Source organism: Polyodon spathula, chromosome 6 (assembly GCF_017654505.1).
Source record: "Polyodon spathula isolate WHYD16114869_AA chromosome 6, ASM1765450v1, whole genome shotgun sequence".
Classification (NCBI taxonomy): domain Eukaryota; kingdom Metazoa; phylum Chordata; class Actinopteri; order Acipenseriformes; family Polyodontidae; genus Polyodon; species Polyodon spathula.
In genome coordinates, this window is record NC_054539.1 from 57,903,392 (window position 1) to 57,923,609 (window position 20,218).

The 20,218-nt window shown below is 35.6% G+C and overlaps 1 protein-coding gene across 2 annotated transcripts; it reads right to left on the minus strand.

The window, feature by feature from the left end:
• Positions 1–14,431: 14,431 nt before the first annotated feature.
• LOC121317393 (E3 ubiquitin-protein ligase RNF146-B-like) lies at positions 14,432–17,204 on the minus strand. Of its 2 annotated transcripts, none has more exons than XM_041253271.1 (2): positions 17,125–17,204; positions 14,432–15,636 (listed from the first exon to the last, which is right to left on the minus strand). In XM_041253271.1, exons 1-2 carry the CDS (start codon positions 17,172–17,174, stop codon positions 14,571–14,573), a joined length of 1,116 nt encoding a protein of 371 aa, XP_041109205.1. In that variant the 5' UTR covers positions 17,175–17,204; the 3' UTR covers positions 14,432–14,570. The 2 variants fall into 2 exon arrangements, with proteins under 2 accessions (XP_041109205.1, XP_041109206.1); XM_041253272.1 differs by having other exon boundaries at positions 17,120–17,190.
• Positions 17,205–20,218: the final 3,014 nt, after the last annotated feature.

Below are 20,218 nucleotides of genomic sequence, written 5' to 3' on the forward strand. Positions count from 1 at the left end.
TATAAGTTCTTAAAATCATGTCTGTTATATACATCTGCAAATTAATCATCACTCAACCAACGGATTTCAACCCTTTCTCTAACCAGCACACATCTTGACTTTTCTTTTCACTTTTAACCCCATCAAAACATGAATTCAAATTACATATAACCTTATTGGTACAAAAGAATACAATATTTACAAATTACATGTGCAAGGTCTCAGCCCTGCCACACCCATGTTTAAGCAAACATTCATTTAAAAACATGACATATGGTACTGGTACGACACTAGGTTAAAGACATTTCCCTGTTTTCTTGCCTTACCTTCCAGGAAATCTGTTACTGCTTTACTTCCTAGGTCATTTGACCACAGCAGTGTCTTCAGGGTCACAGCATCTTACTGGATGCAAACCATGTCAGTCATTAGGAGAAGCAGTTGATTGGTTACTGACAGGGAAGAGGGCCATGAAGGGGTGGGGACAATTTCACTCTTCACTGTGACATGACCAAAGAGGTGCAAGACAATCTGAAAGCTTGCAAACAGGGATTGCTTTAATCTAATGTAAACAGATATCATGTTTTCAAAATTAAAATTGGATTTTCTCAAACATGTGCCATAACTGCACATTTGAAACCTATATTGTGAATTTGGGGAATTGTTTTGTTTTCTACAATAACTTCAACTGCAGGAGGCTTTCAGAAGAATGCACAAAAGTATGCAGCACAACATTGAATCATGGCCACTACATGTAGCTAAATATGAACAAGGTTCTTACACCATCTAATTCCAAACACTGATGGTGGTAAGTGGATGTATTCTCCGTGCAGAACTGATTCTCTGCCTAGTGACAGCGAGTCCCCACTGCAGAGATTCCAATGATCATGTACTCCCAGGGTTAATGTCTGCCAACGGCATTGATTGAGTGGTTTGGGCAAGCATGAATAAACTTTGAAAACAGTGAATTTAGTTGACACAAACTCGGAAAGGAGCCTTGGGGAGTTAACAATAGAAACCCCATTCTCTGTGGTGTTAACAGAATCTAAAAAGATGCATGAACATTTGAATAGGTAGGTATGAATTCAAGAAGTGTCAAATTTAAACACAGCCACGCCTATGTAAGAATGAGAACAAAAAACTTTTGCAGCAACATAGAAGCGCATTTCTGTTTACAATAATAACAAACACACTCATTTGGGCCAAAATAAATAAATATTGTAGCTAAAATCACTTGTCCTTTAAGGTAACATTTTTATAATATTTTAAAAATAATTTCAATGCATCTTTTAAAGGGATCTGTAATTTTTTTTTAAACATACATCTAAGTAAGTCCATCAAAACAGTTCTGAATATAAACTGGCTTTGGGCAATAGAGTAGATTTGTTTTCAAAACATATCTAGTTATACAATACGCTGTCTTTTCATTTTTTATCACGCTGTTAAACATTAATAAAAAATAAAAATAAATAAACTGCTTTCTTCTTTGCCATAAAACCTTCACAATGTATACGCAATCATAGATTGTGGTATGAGTGGTGCCAACAATAATACCTCCGGGTCAAAGAATTTTATTTTATAATACAGAGAGTGAGTGAACTCAACAGTTGTCAACCAGTCATCTGACTAGAGCCTCTGAGACAAATCAGTCTGGTTTGTCCCACAAGTAAATTAAGTGCTAGTGGGGAATTGTATATGAAGACAGGCTACGTCCAGCTGATATCACGTTACATTTCGAGTGCTCCTTCAGTAACACCTACTGGTACATGTTCAACGCTTCTATAGTCAAAACTTACGTTGTTGTACACATTGATATATATATATATATATATATATATATTATATATATATATATATATATATGCTACTATATATATATATATTACGATGATGTTAGATGATATGTTATTGATAGATGTATTTAAAGATTCATAAATATAAACAGCAACACGATAACATATGTTTTAAATATGTTTATTTTTAACAGGTTATTGCACGACGTACAATGGTTCCTGCAAGGAAAACAATTTCTCCAACAGGTTTGCTTTAAAGATTCATTTTTATTTACACATTTAATCAATTTGGTACCTGTACCGTATGGGTAAAGTTTAAGTTTTGTGATTATTTCTTGTAAAACAAACACAGCAGTTTAAAAAAACAGCCCCTTTTTCAGTTCTTTACATTTTGTTTTGCCTCCCTGAGCCACGGAGGATCTTGCAGGTGACATTCATATTCTCCTGCAATTGCCTGTAATGTCTGAATAGTCAGAGTGGCATGACAGACTGGTTTCTGATTTAGTAATGTGCTCAGAATTGCAAACTATGGAAGGATGTAGTGAAGGAATCATATTTTGGTAAACATTAGAAGATGATTGTGCATCTCTAGGGGTGTGCTTGGAGCCAGTGATTTAATCCAGTGACAGTGAGTTTGTTAAGAGATTCTCCATTGCAAATGTTAATGACTGCTGCACCACAAGTGATACGTTTTATATAGAAATTACACGTTGATCAGACTTGCACAAAGACAGTCCCTTATGTAAATATTCTGGGGACTTTATTAAACAATCTGAATATTCATAAGCAAAGAAATAGTAATACATTATGATTACAAATGAGAAGAAATTAAATGTTATGCAAATTCATAAGCTATAAAGCATTCCTTTAACAAGATTTTAAGTATGCTTCACTGAATTTAAACCACATTGCTTTGGCTCTTTCTAAATGTTAACATCCCTTAGTTCTCTCTCTCTCTCTTTTTTTTTTTATCAAACTGACATGTGAATATTTAAAGCTCTGTGTAACCCTGCTATTCCTGGCCTGTGTTATTAGTTTTCACACCTGCTTTGAAGTAAAAGAGCTTTATCGGTCACTAGGATTGCTACACATACGCAATAAGGAAGATTTATGAGCGCTCATGTGGCTCCAGTCCTGTCACATGCATTATTAGTCTTTACTTCCACTCACATGAGTGCTATCAGCAAAGACTCAGGAATTTAACTCAAAGGCACTGGTTCCACCTGCACTGTGCTTGTGTCAAATCTTGCATTTTGCTAGTTATTTATTTTGTGACCTGTTTTTTAAATTATGGAATTATAAAATGAATACAAGTCTGTTTTGAAGACTGTTTGGATTTCTTATAGTTTCACTTTCTAAGGCTGACTTTAACCAAATCATTCATTCTGTCTCAATGAACTATCTATGACTCATGTTTATCCAAACTATTGCATATTTTTAAAGACAAAATTTGGAATCCCAGTGAAGGTTAATGGTAGAGATAGTCCACTACTGATATAATGATGGGTAATATAAAAATGTATACTAAAGAAATATATAACACTGCTAGGACCACACATGCACATTTATATGTATATCTTTGTGTGAATAGTAGGAGTTCGGTTGGCAGGTTCTTCCATATCGATCCATGCAAAAAGTCTAATAAGAGGACATAATCATTGAGGAATGGTTGTGCATCTGTCCAGAACAAGTCAAACATCTTGAAAATGAATGCTGTTATGGCTGCCCAATATATGCTTTGAATTGTCCCTTCATTTGAGAGTGTTATATATTGTTAAGTTAAAAAATGATCTGGCCACAATATCTATCTATCTATCTATCTATCTATCTATCTATCTATCTATCTATCTATCTATCTATCTATCTATCTATATACACTGTTTTACTGTGGTATATCATTCCCAATCACATAATAAATGTGACATAACTTAATTCCAAAATTTGACATCTATGTACAGTAAATGCTCCTGACCGTGTCACATTTTGCATCTTTACATGTTATTCAGCTGCTAGTTTTGTGAATGCGTGCAACTCAATTAAGTCATGAAAAAAAAAAAAAATCATTACACCCGCTTTGTTCAAACTATCGATGAATCATAATCATGCGCCCCATAAATGATGATGCATTCAGAAACCATTAAAAAAAGAATTCTTCACAAGTGATGTTTATTATTTACAAGTAATGTATTCATACAAATTACAAGATTGAAGAATCATGCTGGCACTAGAAAGTGTGGGAAGGAAAATCTCCTTCCCAGAATGTACTGTATTATTGACACCAAATATTATTTAACATAAATTCCAGTTAATTAACCACCAGTTCATGATCCTAACTTAATATTGAAGAAAAGGGTTTATCCAGAAAGAAAGGCTACAATCCCATCTCTAAATTCCAAACAGTTTTCTTGGTGTCATTACACCCTATTGCTTACCCAGACACTGTGTTTCAAGCATAAGATATCTGATTAACTCTACTGATTATTAACACTCTATGCCACTGAATGCAGCCAAACTCTACCTGTGAAATAAACGTTGTATCGCCCCTGGGTACCACTGCCAAATGATACATATACCAAATGATACATTCCATCCAGAAACAGAAAACACTGAAATACTAAAAGACACTTTGTAAATGAAATGACAAATGTTTCGACTATAAGACATTGAGACATTGTTTCTTTAAGGATTTCTAAACCAAAATATTCCCCAAGCATCAGCCTTCCACACCTCCCACATTGTGTACTGTAAAATAATCACCCTGTGCAAAGTAAATCTGTTGTTGGGTTAATTAACAAAGGTTAAGTATTTTATGAATGCTGTGTTATGATTTTGCACAGTAAACATTCAGTAACATTTGGATTAGCTTCATTTTATCGTGTGCTTACAAATCTGGTTTGATGAATGGATGTTTTCCCTGCCTTTACTTAATAAGGTAATGCATAGAGAACACTGAACAGTGTTGATGGCGCAAGAGGACGGTACTCAAGTGTTCTGCTCCAAATTTCAAGAACCAGCGTCTTCTTCACGAGTTTTACAGGAACAGCAATCAAGTATATTAAAGTGTTTGCTATTTGTAATCATTCTGTAAATACTGCATGTTTTATTGATTTATATTAAAGTGATTTCACTGTGAGTTCAGGAGCTGCTCTTAAATTCCAGTTGACTATGATGTTTGCATTGTAATAGCCAGCGCCATCTGAATTTTAATTGTGACACCAAATGTAATGGTGAAAAAAAAACAAAAAAATTAAATGACTCTTTACTTTCAGATTTCAATGTTATGTATTTTTTTTTTTTTTAATATATCAAATTAATCACGAAATTAAAGAAACTGGTTTATAACAATGTGTTTTTATAATAAAAAATGTTCTCTATATTAGACATGTAAATTTCACTTCACAATTTCAACTTCAGATATAATATTATAGATTAGTGCATTTTGCATTGGAGGGTGTCAATACTGGGAAACAAGTGGATATACACAATTGTTTTTGTATTACACAATTCAATTACTGTGTGTGAGGTGGTTAAATACTTTTATTTATTACAAAGTCTAACAGACACAATAAGCAATAAGCAGATATTAACCTACTGGGCTTCAAGTTGTTGGTAAATCATCACTAAATGTTAGCAGTATTCTGAGGCGTTGGCAAATGTTTAAAGTAGTTGGTAAGCTAGTTGTCTCTGCTGAACTGTCTGTCATGAGTTTCACTGGACAGTCAAGATGAACACAGATTTTACAGATTCACTGGGATTTAAAAGGACAAAACGGACTGTCACACAAACACACGCACGCACACGCAAGCGCACGCACACACACACACACACACACACACACACACACACACACACACAATATCCCCTGGGCTGGAAGACAAGTTGGCTTTCAAAATCTTAAAGTTCTGTTGAACATTAAATAAATACTTTAAAAAAGAAAGCATATCCATACTGATCTAGTTATCTATGGCATTATTATTATTATTATTATTATTATTATTATTATTATTATTATTATTATTATTATTATTATTATTATTTAGTTTCTTTCAGGAAATGGAACTTTGTCACTGTCTCAAATATACTAGGTTTCAAATTTCACAATCAAGTTTAATGTTTTTGCAGCCAGTACTTTAGGTGTGATTTAACAATACAATTTATATTTTCTGTGAACATTGTTCTCCCTCTTGTGGTGAAAGTTTAGTGTTGCAGTTTGGCATAGTTTAGGATAAAACACAGCAGCAATCTCTTCCTTTTGCAGGGTGTCTATAGGTGTAAAAAAAACACATACTTTTAGTTGTGGGCTCAACTATCATGCGTCTTACTAACTATTCCCACTAGGGCTGCTCCTGAAAAAAAGGTAAGAAAGCATATTAGTTTTGCGCTGGGCACTGAATCCCACAAGTGAAGCACTGTGCATTGAGGAGCCTATCAGAAGCAGCCCCTGAGGCTGAACAAGTTATATTTAGTAAGCACGGCAAATAATGATCTAAGCAAATACGACAAGAGTGAAATATACATAACACAATAATATGAAATTATTTTAAAAAATGTAGATGGTAAAAGGTATCCATTAACTTCATAATGTACAAAGACTTTTCGTAAGTAAATAAGCCTCGCGGCTTTAAGATAGAGCGCCCCGGGTTTTTTTCCAGTAAATGTTATCAGTATAACAAAAAACCCAAAACAAAACAAAACAAAACAAAACAAAAAAAAACACTTGAAAACATACTAAGAGCTGTCTGTTTTGCTGCCTGAGCTACAACTGAACTTGAAGCTATCACCTGTAACCTTCTGCTGTAAGTAGTGGATTGAGCGTGGTTCACGTGACGTACTGTGCAGCACACTGGTTTTAAGGGATAATAAACTATGTACATGAATGCGGCTGCTGTACAGGGGAGATAACCAAGGCTTTAAAATGTATGTATCCTGAATAAATGACTAGAAACAAACAGAAAAAAGATACACAATAAACTTGCTTAAACTAATAATTCAATACTAACCAGTGCCAGGTTGATTTCCCATGTTCACTAAAGAGGACTCGTTTAATCAGGGGCAGTATAATTAATAAACAACTGTCCATGCATGAGATTCTGAGTTCCTTCCAACTCTCCTGGCACCACTCATCCCCTCTTTAGCAGATGCTGTGAGAGAGCGGGCCTGGGATTCTAGCAACAGATGGGCACAAGCAGGTTGAGTCAACAAGCAGGCTATAGATCAAATCCATGACCTTCCCATCCTGAGGCATGTGTGTGCAAGACCAAACAATTTGCTCAATGATTACCACCTCTGATCAGCAACACTGGTGGTAGAAATCTGCCACACTATAGGCCATGACACTAGAGACATTGTTATCTTTATTCTCAACAGCAGGTCCCCCGTTGTCATTTACTGCATGACGACCTTGAAATGTGTACAGGGCAAGATGTTTCATTCATCTGGGGCTGTTACAGCATACAGACCAATCAGTAGATGTCTCGTGAGACATTATGTATTCCATAAAGAACAGTGTGGTGTGGGTGGAAAATAGTTAACTAATGTAGTTTTAATAGTTTTTGAGATTCAGTTTATGACCCTTTATGTTTCAGTCATCATCAAAACTGCAAGTAAATCTGGGACACCAGAGTGTAACCATTAACTTACAAGAAAAGCATCAGTGTGAAATACTACATCTATTGAGCTATATTGAGGAGAGAGGATGTCATCAGGATGTGATGATTGAAACAAAAAACATATACAAAATGCTTCTAAACAACCAGAAAAATACATTAGTTTCGCTAACTCTGATATGTGACACAGTGGTCTTTGATTTTCCTGTTGCTGATGCTATTTGTAAACCCACTGTCCTGCCCCTTTCCAAATTAAATCCTTTCAACCCATTTTCAGGCCAGTAATCTAAATTGTTCTGCGTTTTTCCATTATACTGCATAGCACATCATGTGAGACATCCCAAGGTTCAGTTTCTTTATATAACATTGTCTCATGATGTGCCAGCTACTTTTTAATAGTTATAACAAAGGGGCAGTATCCTGTATAGCCACACAGTCATAATGCCTAATTCTGCTCTCCTTTTGAGAAACATGACAAATGTAATGTTATATTTCTCAATGGTCTGTTCAATTGAAATTCCTTCAACCAACTTTGAACATTAACTTAATATAGATGGCACATAGATGTATTTTTATTAACTGCAGTATTGCCCTATACAGTAACCACCATCAGTTATATTTGCAGAACTAAACTTGTCTATTGCTTTAAAATGAAGCTGGGTTGTAAGTGTACAGTGAATGAGTGAATGTTGTTATTGTTCACTGGAAGTTGCTTGCATGTTTGAATATTGCTCTTGAGAATCCTGATGGCAAGTGAATAGTACAACTGTTTATATAGTGAAACCTTGTGATTTCAAAGCTGTTGTGCTCCAAGCTACAGGCACTGTATGATATGCCCTGCAAAAAAAAAAAAAAAATTGATTTCTTAAGAAAAATTGATTGAATAATTGCTTTCTTTCTAGGATGATGGCACCAGGTAGTGATATTAGATTTGTTCACAAACACATGAGCTTAGTACCTGGCTAGTTAGGAGCATCTAGGTTGGTCCAGTATGGTTGGAAGAAAAAATCCACTACAGCTGCTAAGTGCTACACAGAGAGTGCACTCAGATTATGCAGTGAGCACAGCTAATGAAATCCTGGTTTCTTCCGATGTGAACAGATTCCTGAACCAAGCACAGAAGTGGCTGAGTGACCATATGAAAGGTCAAAGACGAGGCCTTGAGAACCGATAAAGAGGTCTTGGGAACTGTGAGGGGGGAGTGGGCAGCTAACCTTGAGGCTTTGGTTCAAGCTCCGAAAGTGACACAACACTGATGATTAATAAAAGCCAGTTTCAAATGATCATTAATAAAGGCTGTTTTCAAAATGGTGAAGCAGGCTCAGAGTACTTTACTGCTAAAGAAATAAAACTCTTATGAAACTAAGGGGTTTATATGTTCAACCAATACCCAGCTGGGATAAACCACATCTGAGCTTTCTCCACTGTTTATCCAAGCAGGAGAACAGGTTTCTCAAATCAGTCCTAATCCAATCAAGTAGAAAAATGTTTTTCCCAACCATGTTTCACAAACCAGAGTACACATGTAGCTCTGCCACATGCATGGAGTGTGAAGCTATCGCATTTTCCACAGTTGCAATGGCAGAGGTGTCATACAAAATTAAAGAACAGTGGCATATCTAAATAGCTAAGTATGTTGGTTTTGTCAAACTCTTTTTTGAGATTCACCACTGTTTAGATCAATTGCAAAGACTCAAATTAATGTTTTTCTTCTTGACTTCTGGTTCAAACTAATAATTAATTAATCAGTTACTGATGTACAGTAAAGCATTTATTGTTTGGCATCAATCAATAATGAATATAATAAATGTTCAGAAGACAAGCCTGTTTTCTCAATGTACATCCTCATCAGGCTGAGAAGAAGTAAAGGTTGTAAGTAGACAGCAGCTATAATTTGAAGTGCAGGGTTGTTCAAAATGCACTGCTATGCGACGCATAGTAATGAAACATAGGTCTGGTTATGAATATGGTATTTATGTATATATTTTTAACTTTGAAACAATAGTCTGCTTCAGGCTAAAATGTCCTTTTGTTGCTACCTGTTGTCTTGCTTTTGTTGTCAGAAAACTAATATTGTTTTGACTGCCTTTTCGGACAGAACCTCTGTACTGATAGTAAGATGCAAGGTAGAAGGAGGTGTTGCAAGTCCCTGGAGAACAGGTGACTCAGTTGTTATTGAAAACAATGCTTTATTTTCTTATTCCTTGACTCCAACTGCTAGATCACTTTTAAGTTGATTTTGTTCTAATGTTGAATTCTGAGTCATGGTGTTCTTTAAGAACCGACTAAGCAAATCTCTGGGATCAATCAGCTACTGGAATCAGCTGATTAAATGCCCTGCTTGTTTTTTTTTTTTTTTTAACTTACCAAGGGAGGTGTTTTCTGGAGACAAATCAATGTCCCTGAGTTCCCAAAGAACCACTTCCAGCCCACCAAATAAAAAAGATATATTTGTACCTGAATGGAACTGTTGCTTCACGCTGACCCTGGTAGCATTTAAAATTGACAAATGAGGGAATTTTAGGCATGACTTGTTCAGAAGTCAGATAGAAGTCTGAAAGTATGTAATCAACACGAAAAATGTTATTAAACATCATTGAAATATTCCCATGTAGGGAAGCTTTTGATACAGTGATGTCCATGAAATTAATGTGTGAAAAAGCAATGTAGGATGTGCTTTGCAATCAGAGTTAAAGACCCATGTTTTATATTGGCTTAGAGTAAACCTGGTATTATATAACCTGAAGTATCCTGTTGCTGCATAAAGTCAGTATCATAAGAAGCCAACAGCTGGGAAATTAATAGATAAGGGGCAGCTAACAAATGACTATGTATGTCAGTGATTCCAGAATACTTTATCCCTACTGACAGAGTGTGGATGCTCAACTGGAGACTCGAGGCAAACGAGTTGACAAGAAAGCGCTTATTCAAATAACAAATCATGTCCCAGACCAATGTGCTATAACTTACACAAAAGACACAGAATGTAGACAAGTCACATATAATAATAAGACTATGTTGATTGAAATATGTATGATATATAATACTGTCAGTCTAAACATTGTGTTGCAATTTGTGATATATTGGACTTGTATATTAAAGAGGTATTCATTTCTGAATTACATTAACTTGGAACAAATCATTTAGTTAGAGACACATGAGCAGTGTATTGGCCACCCCTGTAGGAACTGGACTGGAATAAAAAGAATGAGTTTGCTGTTCTGGGAGAAGGTTAGTAAATTCTCTCTTCCCCGGACAATTATTACCCGTCTCTCACTGTCAAAAGCATAATTGGCTGTGAACAGTGTGCAGGCCTAAAGACAACTGCAGCAATCTATAATGAGATAACCAGAGATGAAATCTACACTTGGGACTATTTACTGTAATGTACCCCTTGAGGGGTACTGTAAATGTTGACCGGCACATAATGTACCCTCTCATTGTTGTTGCATGGTTTTGGCTTGGGCTTTAAATTTCAGTAATGTAATAGTCTAATTTACTCATTCCAGACTTCTGGTCCACCCCCCGAGGTAAATCAAATTTACGATGCTCTCAACTGAACTGATACTGTTGAAGGCTGTACATCATGGACCATCCAGGACCATTCCAGGCATATGGGATTAGTGTACTTCAGGGAGGAAAAAGAAATGCCAAACAGAAAGCTGCAATTGCTTTTTAGAATGATCGGTTTCTGTTTTGGTAGAATTACTTCCCAGGTCAGAATCTTAATTAAAGCTAAGCCATTTTTGTGAATCAGTTGTCTTGCCTAGTATTAGCTTGATCAAAGAATAAGTAGTTTACAATGTCAATTGAATTTGTTATATTTCCCTTACTTTTGTATGATGTTTGGAATCCTTTTGAGTGCTTCTGTGTTGCTCCAATACTTTATCATTTTACTTTACATCTGCCTTTGTTGTCAGGGGAATCCTTAGTGGTGGGACTAACCAGCATTCTTCATTATATTCAAATCATGTGACAATGTGACTTTTCAACTGTGAGCCCCATCTACTCTATATTTACATAGAGTAGGTGGTGCTGGCGGACAAGCTCAAAGGAGCAAAACAGAACCCAGAACCACTCAGAATAGTTCTTTACTTTGTCTTTAAAAATATGCTAACACATAAAATAAACTGCAGTATACTGGTATATTTGCCGTAGGTCACATTGTCTGACTGCAGCCTGACAATTGGAGTGAAGTTGGAACTGCAGCACATGAAGTCATTAGGTGCTTTTCATCTGTCGTGTGGTCCTTGGTCAACTTGCAAGTTCCAAATTAAAGTATAAAATACAAGTAAAATAATCAAAAGACCTTCAAAAGAAGAAAAAGGGGCACCAGTGATAATATATCTTGTGCTAATAGAAAAATAAATCCATGGTTTACTGCTCCTTTAACCTTGAATGGTCCAGCTATATCATGGCAATAAGAGGATAATAATCTAGGACAAATTTGGCACTTTCTCAAAAAAGAGTAAAATGATCTCAGAACCTGCCCATGTTTAGTAGTAAATTTGCATTTTAGTAAAATTTGCTTCTTGACACTGCAATCATGTATTGTCTTCAGATTTACAGTATTGGTATTAACTTTGCAACAAGACAACTCTACTATAACCATTTAAATAGTTTCAGTGTCTTGTATGGAAAGAAAAGGCCTTATAAAAATGATACAAGGGGATGCCCCTTAATATTTCTGCTGTGTTGAAAGAGTTAAGCTTTGGGTCCTGTCTGATTAGGTATTAATGATTTGTTATGATATTACAGTTTCTGACAAGCACTAGGACGTCAGAGGTTTAACCAAATCTGACATAAATTCACCAGATTGGGCTTGGCTTTACAAAAAAATACATATACGTATATTTTTTAGATGCACCTCAAACTGACCGAATCAACACAAAACTAAAAGCCTATACTGTTGAGCCTGTACTACAGAAGAGTTAATCATGTTGCATCACCTACAATATTGTGAACAGTAGGGCACACGTTTAATTAGAATTAGGCTGCATAACCCACTTAACAAAATGTAGTTAAAGATACCATGGATAACAGCCTTGCAGATTTGTATTTTTTTTAATGAAAAACTAAACCTGTTATTAAAGAACAAAATCTTAAATCAAGTTTATCACTGTTACAGAGTTTTAAAACTGCTATTGAAGAGCGCCTGTTCTTTATCTGCCATTCCGGCAGCAAAGGTCATTCATTCCTTGGCAGTGCATCAGGCATTAGTTCTGGAACAAACTAAAATGGCAATGAACACAGCTTCTCTGGTATAGTACATGACTGGAATTTACACTAAACATATACTGGAAAACATTTCTATTTCAACAGATATTGTTTGCCAGTCTACAAATCCATGCAAGTTTTTGTTCCTCAATTAAAAATGCCACTGAATACAGTGTAATACCAGTAAAAGCTGTATGCATTGTCTATATTAGCAGTGCCATATTTCTTATTTTTTGTAATCTTTTATATTGAATTTGAATGTTGAACAAAAAAAAAAAAAAAAAAAGACAACTTGCGTATTTGTATATATTCAGGCAACTTGTGAATACAATTTTTCTCTTATTTTTTTTAAACATAGATTTTATGCCAGATGCTCAAACTATTACTATGGCAGTCTAAAAACAATTAACCAGGCAAAGGTAAAATCCAGAATACATATTTTAGAAATATTTTTTACAAGGCGTAAATTGAAATTATGCTTCTAAAAAGCACAGGTTAGTATGAGAGTCACTGTTCTAGAATGAGTCATTCTGCTCAAAGTACTCTGATGTTGTCCGCATGCAAGTAATACTGCAACTTTATCCAATGAAGGTTACAAAGATTACAAAATAAAAGTGGTACTGCCTGAATAACTGTTGTAGACACTATATTTGACCGACACTGCATGTTGCTTTACAATGTTTTTAAGACAAATACATCTAAAGGAGAATGAAAGTAGCTTGTGTATGTACATTAACTTGTAAAAAGGACATCCATAACATACATTTTTTTTAAAGTTAATGTAGGATTGTCTAGTGAGGTTACTCTAGCTTATAGGGTAATCCGCTATAAAAGAAATGTGACAAAACATTTAAAAACGACTGGGCCTGAAGAGCAAGCAGGTAATCAATACTCACTCTTGGCTCAAGAATTGCATACACATTTACTGTATTGCCAACTTGGACAGCAGTCAAAATACAATTTTCATTATGTCCTACTATCAGCGTAATTTCATAGGATTTAAATAGTATGTGTGTGTGCCTCTTTCACTTGGCATTTGCACATAGCATACTAATATGCTGTATGAGTCAGAAAATAATTTGAAAATAAATCTTTGTGGGTAGTACAGCTTAAAGATGCTAGAAAGTGTTTCATTTGGGTTGATAAGTTGACAAATACTTTATTATATTTTTAACTTACAAATTTTGTAACAAAATATTACGTTAAAGCAAAATACAACCAAAAACAAAATGCATTTTTTTTTTTTTTTTTTTTAAATAGAAAGAGACACTAGAATGGAAGGGACCTGTAACAACACAATTTGTAAGAAATGTAAAAAATTGTTACACAAATTTCAAAATGCAAAAAAGACATCCCCTTATGTTTCAGGTACGCAGGCTGTACAGACTACCACTACTGTTATCACTTAACACACAACACTTTGCTGATTACACATAAATTGAGTTTAAGACGCCATCATTAACAGTTCTCCAAACTAGCTCTTAAACATTTCTCCTTCTTGACAAAAGTGTTTAGTATTCTCTCTTACAATGACACATGCACAAGTAATGAAACAGACAAGTACAATACAATGACATATGAATGTAACATTCAAAGACAATGATTTGTTAATTTAATACACCAATTAGACTTTAGAATATTAATCTGGGCTGGGTGGGGGCATTAAAGACTTGTATAGAGAGAAATACTTAGCCTGATGGCTGAAAGAAACTAATTCTCCACATAACTGTGTATTTTGTCTGGTTACAAGCTAGGTCATTCATTAAAAGTATGGTCTTCTGTAACAGGCCTCCAAAAGTTAGCTTTATATATATATATATATATATATATATATATTTTTTATTGAATTCCTTAAGGGAGTGCCCTTCAGATTTCAAAAACAAAATAAAAAGGTTATAGAAGCGTTCTAGTTCCCGAGTGCAATATTGGCCGAGAATCTCAGCAACTGTTCCAGTAAGTTTTTTTGAAACAGTTACAGTTAAACTTCAGTTACAGTGCACTGTCCATCAGGCCTCCTAGATCTTACACTACTGCTGCCAGGCTCACCTCTAGGAGATGGTCTATCGGCATGGCTCTCTCTAGGTCTATCATGATGGAGCACACCTTGTCTAGTATGCAAAGCATGACTATCACTCACTTCATCTACATCTACCTCCTCCTCTTCTACCTCACTGCTAGTTTCAGACTCTGACTCATCAACAGATGTGTTTGGAGCAGAAGATCCACGAGACACAGCTACATCATCATCTACCTCCTCTCCCTCCCCTCTGTCGGTCACACTTTGATTACCGATCTGTAATTGGACAAAAGAGTTTTCCAAGCTGCTACTGGCATCAGGGGAAGGTGAAGGACTTGTCGGCTGGCCACCTAGAGTGGTTGGTGGTCTTGCAGAAGTGGCAACCAGAGTCGATGTAGCTGTAGCCCCCTGTACCGCTGTGGTATCAGCTCCATCTGCTGAATTTTCACGAGCCACTGTTACAGGGTTGGAGTCGGTATCCAACCGAAGTCCAGCTACTCCTTTCTTGGGAATATCTACAATGTCTCGTTTAATTTTCCTTCGCCGACCATGCTCGTTCCTTCTATACTGAACCATGTTCTCCAGGTCTGCCACATATAGAAATCCTGCAATGAGCATTTCTGTAGTCTTTTTACCCTTTGTAAAAGCATCTTCCAGCTCTCTACTAGTGCGTTCATCATACTGCCACCAGCCATTCCTGCCTTCGTAGTACCATGCGTTCTCTCCATTGCCTCTGCCTGCGGCTTTCAGTTCCTCAGGGGACAGCAGTGTGGGCTTGTCAAGAAAGTCTTCTGGGATTTCTTGTCGACACAGGGCACACCGTTTGCTTTGCCACGAAGCTCCTTTCACGCAAAGATAGCAGAAGATGTGTCTACAAGGCAGTCTGACAGGGTGAACACATGTTTGTAAGCATATGGCACATTCTGGGACTGTCAGGGCAGGCGTTGAGCTTGAACAGGCTTCATTTACCTTCCGATTAGCAGGAAGCATGTTTACTGTATGGTTGAGTTCACCACAGCCAGCCATCCTATAGATGCAGAATAAAGAGAGTCAAACAAACACTTAAACTGCAAAATTAGACAAAATACTAGCTATAAACAGCCACAGTACTAACAGTATATCTTCTCGTTCACAATACAGAATATGAAAAAAGCTGACAATGTTGAATAGCTTGCAACAGACAATAATGTGCCATGAAGTGTCTGCCATTAATATTTGAAAAAACCCTGTCCTGACTATTAAAATGTGTTATGTCAGCATACATTTAAAAATATATATAAGTGACACTCTTCATCAAATAATTCTGCAAATTCAGACATATATGCTGGTTTGAAAGCCACTTGACCAATTCAAAAATATGCTGAGGAAAAGTATGCAAATAATTCCTAGCAGGAAGCAACAATAGTATACTATGTGACAGAGGACTATAAGATTGTCTATAATCTCTCAAATGTAAACATGTAACATTATGTACATCCAGCTGTTCATCACTGTGATGCAGAGCACTCTCCATTGCATGACGAAGGTTTCACGCCCAAAGAAGGCAACATTGCCTTGCCCTTCATGTCCTCAACGTCGTACCCTGCATTACTCACTGCAGAACTTAACACATCTGCAGGTTAATGACAATATTATATATACTTACTGATATCTATCTATATATACTTACTGATATCTATCTATCTATCTATCTATATCTATCTATATATATATATATATATATATATATATATATATATATATATATATATATATATATAGATAGATAGATAGATAGATAGAACATAGACAGATAGGAAACTGGTTATTGCATTCAGACACCTACATCAATCGCCTTAATTTCTTCTAATTAGAGCAAAACTAACATTGCCTGGTGCCAATGTCGTGTTACATGTAAAATAATACAGTGAAAAAAATGGATGTAATTGTCACTATGTTATTAATAACAAATGCGCTATCCCGTCGAAAACATGTTCAAAATGCACCTTTCTTCAGTAAACCACGAAAGCTAAAAACAGAACACAACATATTATTTTATCTGTGAAACTACCGCGGCTTTCACGGGCTACTTAGCATCGAACAGTGTGTTATATTCAAGCGACGATGATTACACTGCTGCCAGGTAAAAACAAAAATGATGGAGGCCGAATATGTTTGAGAAATTCAATTAACAAACGGGACAACTTTGTCCCGGGTTACGAGGTATGAGAAAAAAAAAACAAACAAACAAACAAACAAAACAAAACAAAAAAAACCCATAAACACTCTGGTTGCTGTCGTTGATTACATCGTTGCAACTGCCCTTCGCAAAACAATAACAATAAACCTGTTGTCTAAAAACAGATCCTGAACCAAAGTGCTTGCCTTCCTCGACTGCATGACTCCCCGCCAGGCCTTTTTACCTTTCTGAAACGGGCCTGCTTTTTTAATCACAATTTCTGCATCGCATATAAAGTCTGTAATAAACTGATTGTAATTACGAAACTAAATGGATTTATTAAATCACTCACCAGACCTATTTTTCTCCTTCTTCACAAAAACACCAACGACGGGAACTTTACGCATCGACCGCAGCGTCGTGACGCTTACTACGTGCTCATCTACGTCAAGGCGTTCTGAATGTCAGCTTGTTTCTGTGGGAAAAATGCTAATACAGTATACTGATGTCTGGGAGTGAAGAGTCGAGTTTGGTGTGATTGTTGCTAAACAGTTAGATGCCAAGGTCTGAGGGAGAAATGCCTGGGCGATTTCTGATAGTCCTAAAACATACTTTTTAAATGGTGACACCAAAGTGCAAGTTAAAATATTTCAATAATAAAATAAACCATCTCCTAGCTGCCATAAATTGTCGACTTTCCCAAACCATTTTATTTTCTTAATCCATTTAGCTGGATTTAAATTTGAATAACATTGTATACTTTCTCTTTTATTACATTTTACACATAAACAATTATATATTAAAAAAGCACACAAAGTGGTCCCAGATGTCAGTCTCACAGTAGTACTGTATATTTCATTAGCTGATATTCAGTGGAGTTATCGTAAACACATGATTTAAAGTAATAACTAAAATAATTATGACAATTTCAGATAAGTTCAAGCCCTCTGTCTATCTCAACACACTGCCTGATGCTGTTTTAGAAGAATGTTCTGAAGCTATGTGCTGTGTAAGAGCATGTTGAATCAACTATATATGTTTCCTGTCAGATGTTATCAGTATATCAACTATTGTTAGGAAAAAAAAAAAACTTTTATCTTTTCAGTGACACATCCTGATTACTTTAGCTACAGTGGAACCCTGCAAATCTAGAGGAATTGCAAGCACCTCATGGAGAATTGGTATATTTTACAGCATCGAGCATGAAATTATGTTGAAACATTTGCCCTGTATGATGATAATGTGTCAGTGTTCTCATCCCTACAGCCTATTGGTAGGCACATAGGCTACTCTTTCCCTGACGTGTTCTAGAACCATCCTGTAATGTACTGTATATAAATACATGGGGCCTGCTGTTGCCAACATGTGGTACCTACAGTATGTGTACAGCTAACTGTATTTAAGCAAGTGAAATAGCCAGACTGCACCAACTAGTCCAGCCTATGCATATTCATAACCTGTTCTGATCCCTCTGAACCCATGCCGTAGTGAGCATGTAGGATAGATGAACCAATCAAAATGCTGAACTGTGGGAGAGGAACTGGGAACCAATGAAATGTTTGCGATTAAACAGGCTGGATTGAAGCTGCTGATGCTGTGAATTCAGAAGACATTCTGATGGGAAGACCCGATGCATAACCGATGTGAAATGTAAACAACTGGCCAAAACTAATTTGTAAACAAGGATATGTTAATACAAATTTCAAAACAATCCCCATTATGTTGAAAAAGATATGGCAGGAATACATACAACAAAGCAAAAAGCTAGGGAAAGTAATGCATTGTTTTAAACCCTACAACCTGTTCAGTAACACCTTAAATGCAACAATGTGGCAGTTTTCATTAAAAAAAAGTGGTTCACAGAAGTCAAATTAAAAACATACCTCTTCCAAGAAAGGACTATTTTATGACAGTCTCCAAAAATAACTATCCCATCATTTTGACGGCCCAGATTTTTAATGATTCTTTTCATAACCAGGGTTATTTCCTGTTGCTTCCCTGCTACGGTGTGAAATTATTTAAACTTGGGTTAATACTATACATTTATATTGTATGTACAGATTACGTATAAACATGTTAAGGTAATATGTATTGGTACCACTGTAACATTGTAGCTTCTGAATTGTCACTTGAATATGCAATGCTGCCTGTACTGTGCGGGTCACAAAAACTGTAAAGTCTGGATCCCTTTTGTTAAACTGTTTACCAAAATGCAGAACCAATGATAGGCTTGTTTTTTCTTTCCTCTGCTATGGTATAAAGTTAGATGAAACCAGTTGAAATGTTATTTAGTACAGGTGTGCTTTTGAATAACAGTCTATGTGTGTATTACTATAGATCAGTTATTTTAACCTATATTTTTATGAATTTCTATCAATATAATTACCACAAACAGACAGCTGCTTTTACATAGAGGCATGTATCTCCGTTACTGTACACTTTCACTTTATATATCTATATATATATATATATATATATATATATATATATTATATATATATATATATATATATATATAACTTCTGAATACATCGTTATTTGAAGACAGGTTATTGTAGCAAAAAAAAGCCAGTGCTCTAGAATTGACTTCTAATTTTGAAACGTTAAAATGTTATTAATTATAAATGTCAACAGTTTAAAAATTGTAAACACACGAAGGATACATTATCAAAGCTATTTACGCCAAATAAATATGAATCAATATATTTTTTTCTTAAAATCTTAAAAACAAAAGAAGTTAATGTCTGTATTGTATATTTCTGGTTTGGTAACTTTATTTGGTGCAAAGTTCTCAAACATATTTGGCCTTTCTGTACTAATGATGATTTGGAGTAAAGCTTTGAGACTTTAGCTAAAGAGCAGTTTGAAACGGGCATGACAGACACTTGTATCTTCTGATATTGCCTGCTGTTCTTTGTATTCTTTCAGCACAGACACACAGCTGGAAGATACTGTAATTGTCAAATACAAAGAAAATGGTGCAATCATGTTAATGATAGGCATAACAGTCCCACCTGTTTAAACTCTGACCGCACATTGTAATCCATTTCAATACTCTGAATAAAGCCTGTGAAGCTTCATGCATGCCCCAGAGCAAATGGGGAGGAGAAAAAGATTTTCTTCCATCCTGAACATCATAAATCAGAGATTATAAAAGAGCAGCGAAATGTGAACACTTGACAAGCACAGGCATCCAACGCAACAGGTTTATATTATTTTGTTTTTTCTTTTATACTTTACCACAATATAGTACATAACGGTTCTATAATGGTGACCTTGGCGGCTTCCCCATTTTGTTTTATATATTTAAGGAATTTTTTTTTTTTTTCTTGAAGCATTTCTGCACTGTAAACTAAACCCTGCTCCACGTGGTGATTTTGTTTTAAAGATAATCCTGCAGGACATATTACAGTACCTAAAAATCTGATATGTTCACCTGGGGTTTATATTA

What these genes read in the sequence shown, in the direction of transcription:
- LOC121317393 (XM_041253271.1), bottom strand. Translation starts at nt 17,174, where the DNA reads ATGCGTAAAGTTCCCGTCGTTGGTGTTTTTGTGAAGAAGGAGAAAAAT. An exon ending in GTGAAGAAGGAGAAAAATAG is followed by an intron (nt 15,637 to 17,124) that starts GTCTGGTGAGTG and finishes CTGCATCTATAG; the next exon opens with GATGGCTGGCTGTGGTGAAC.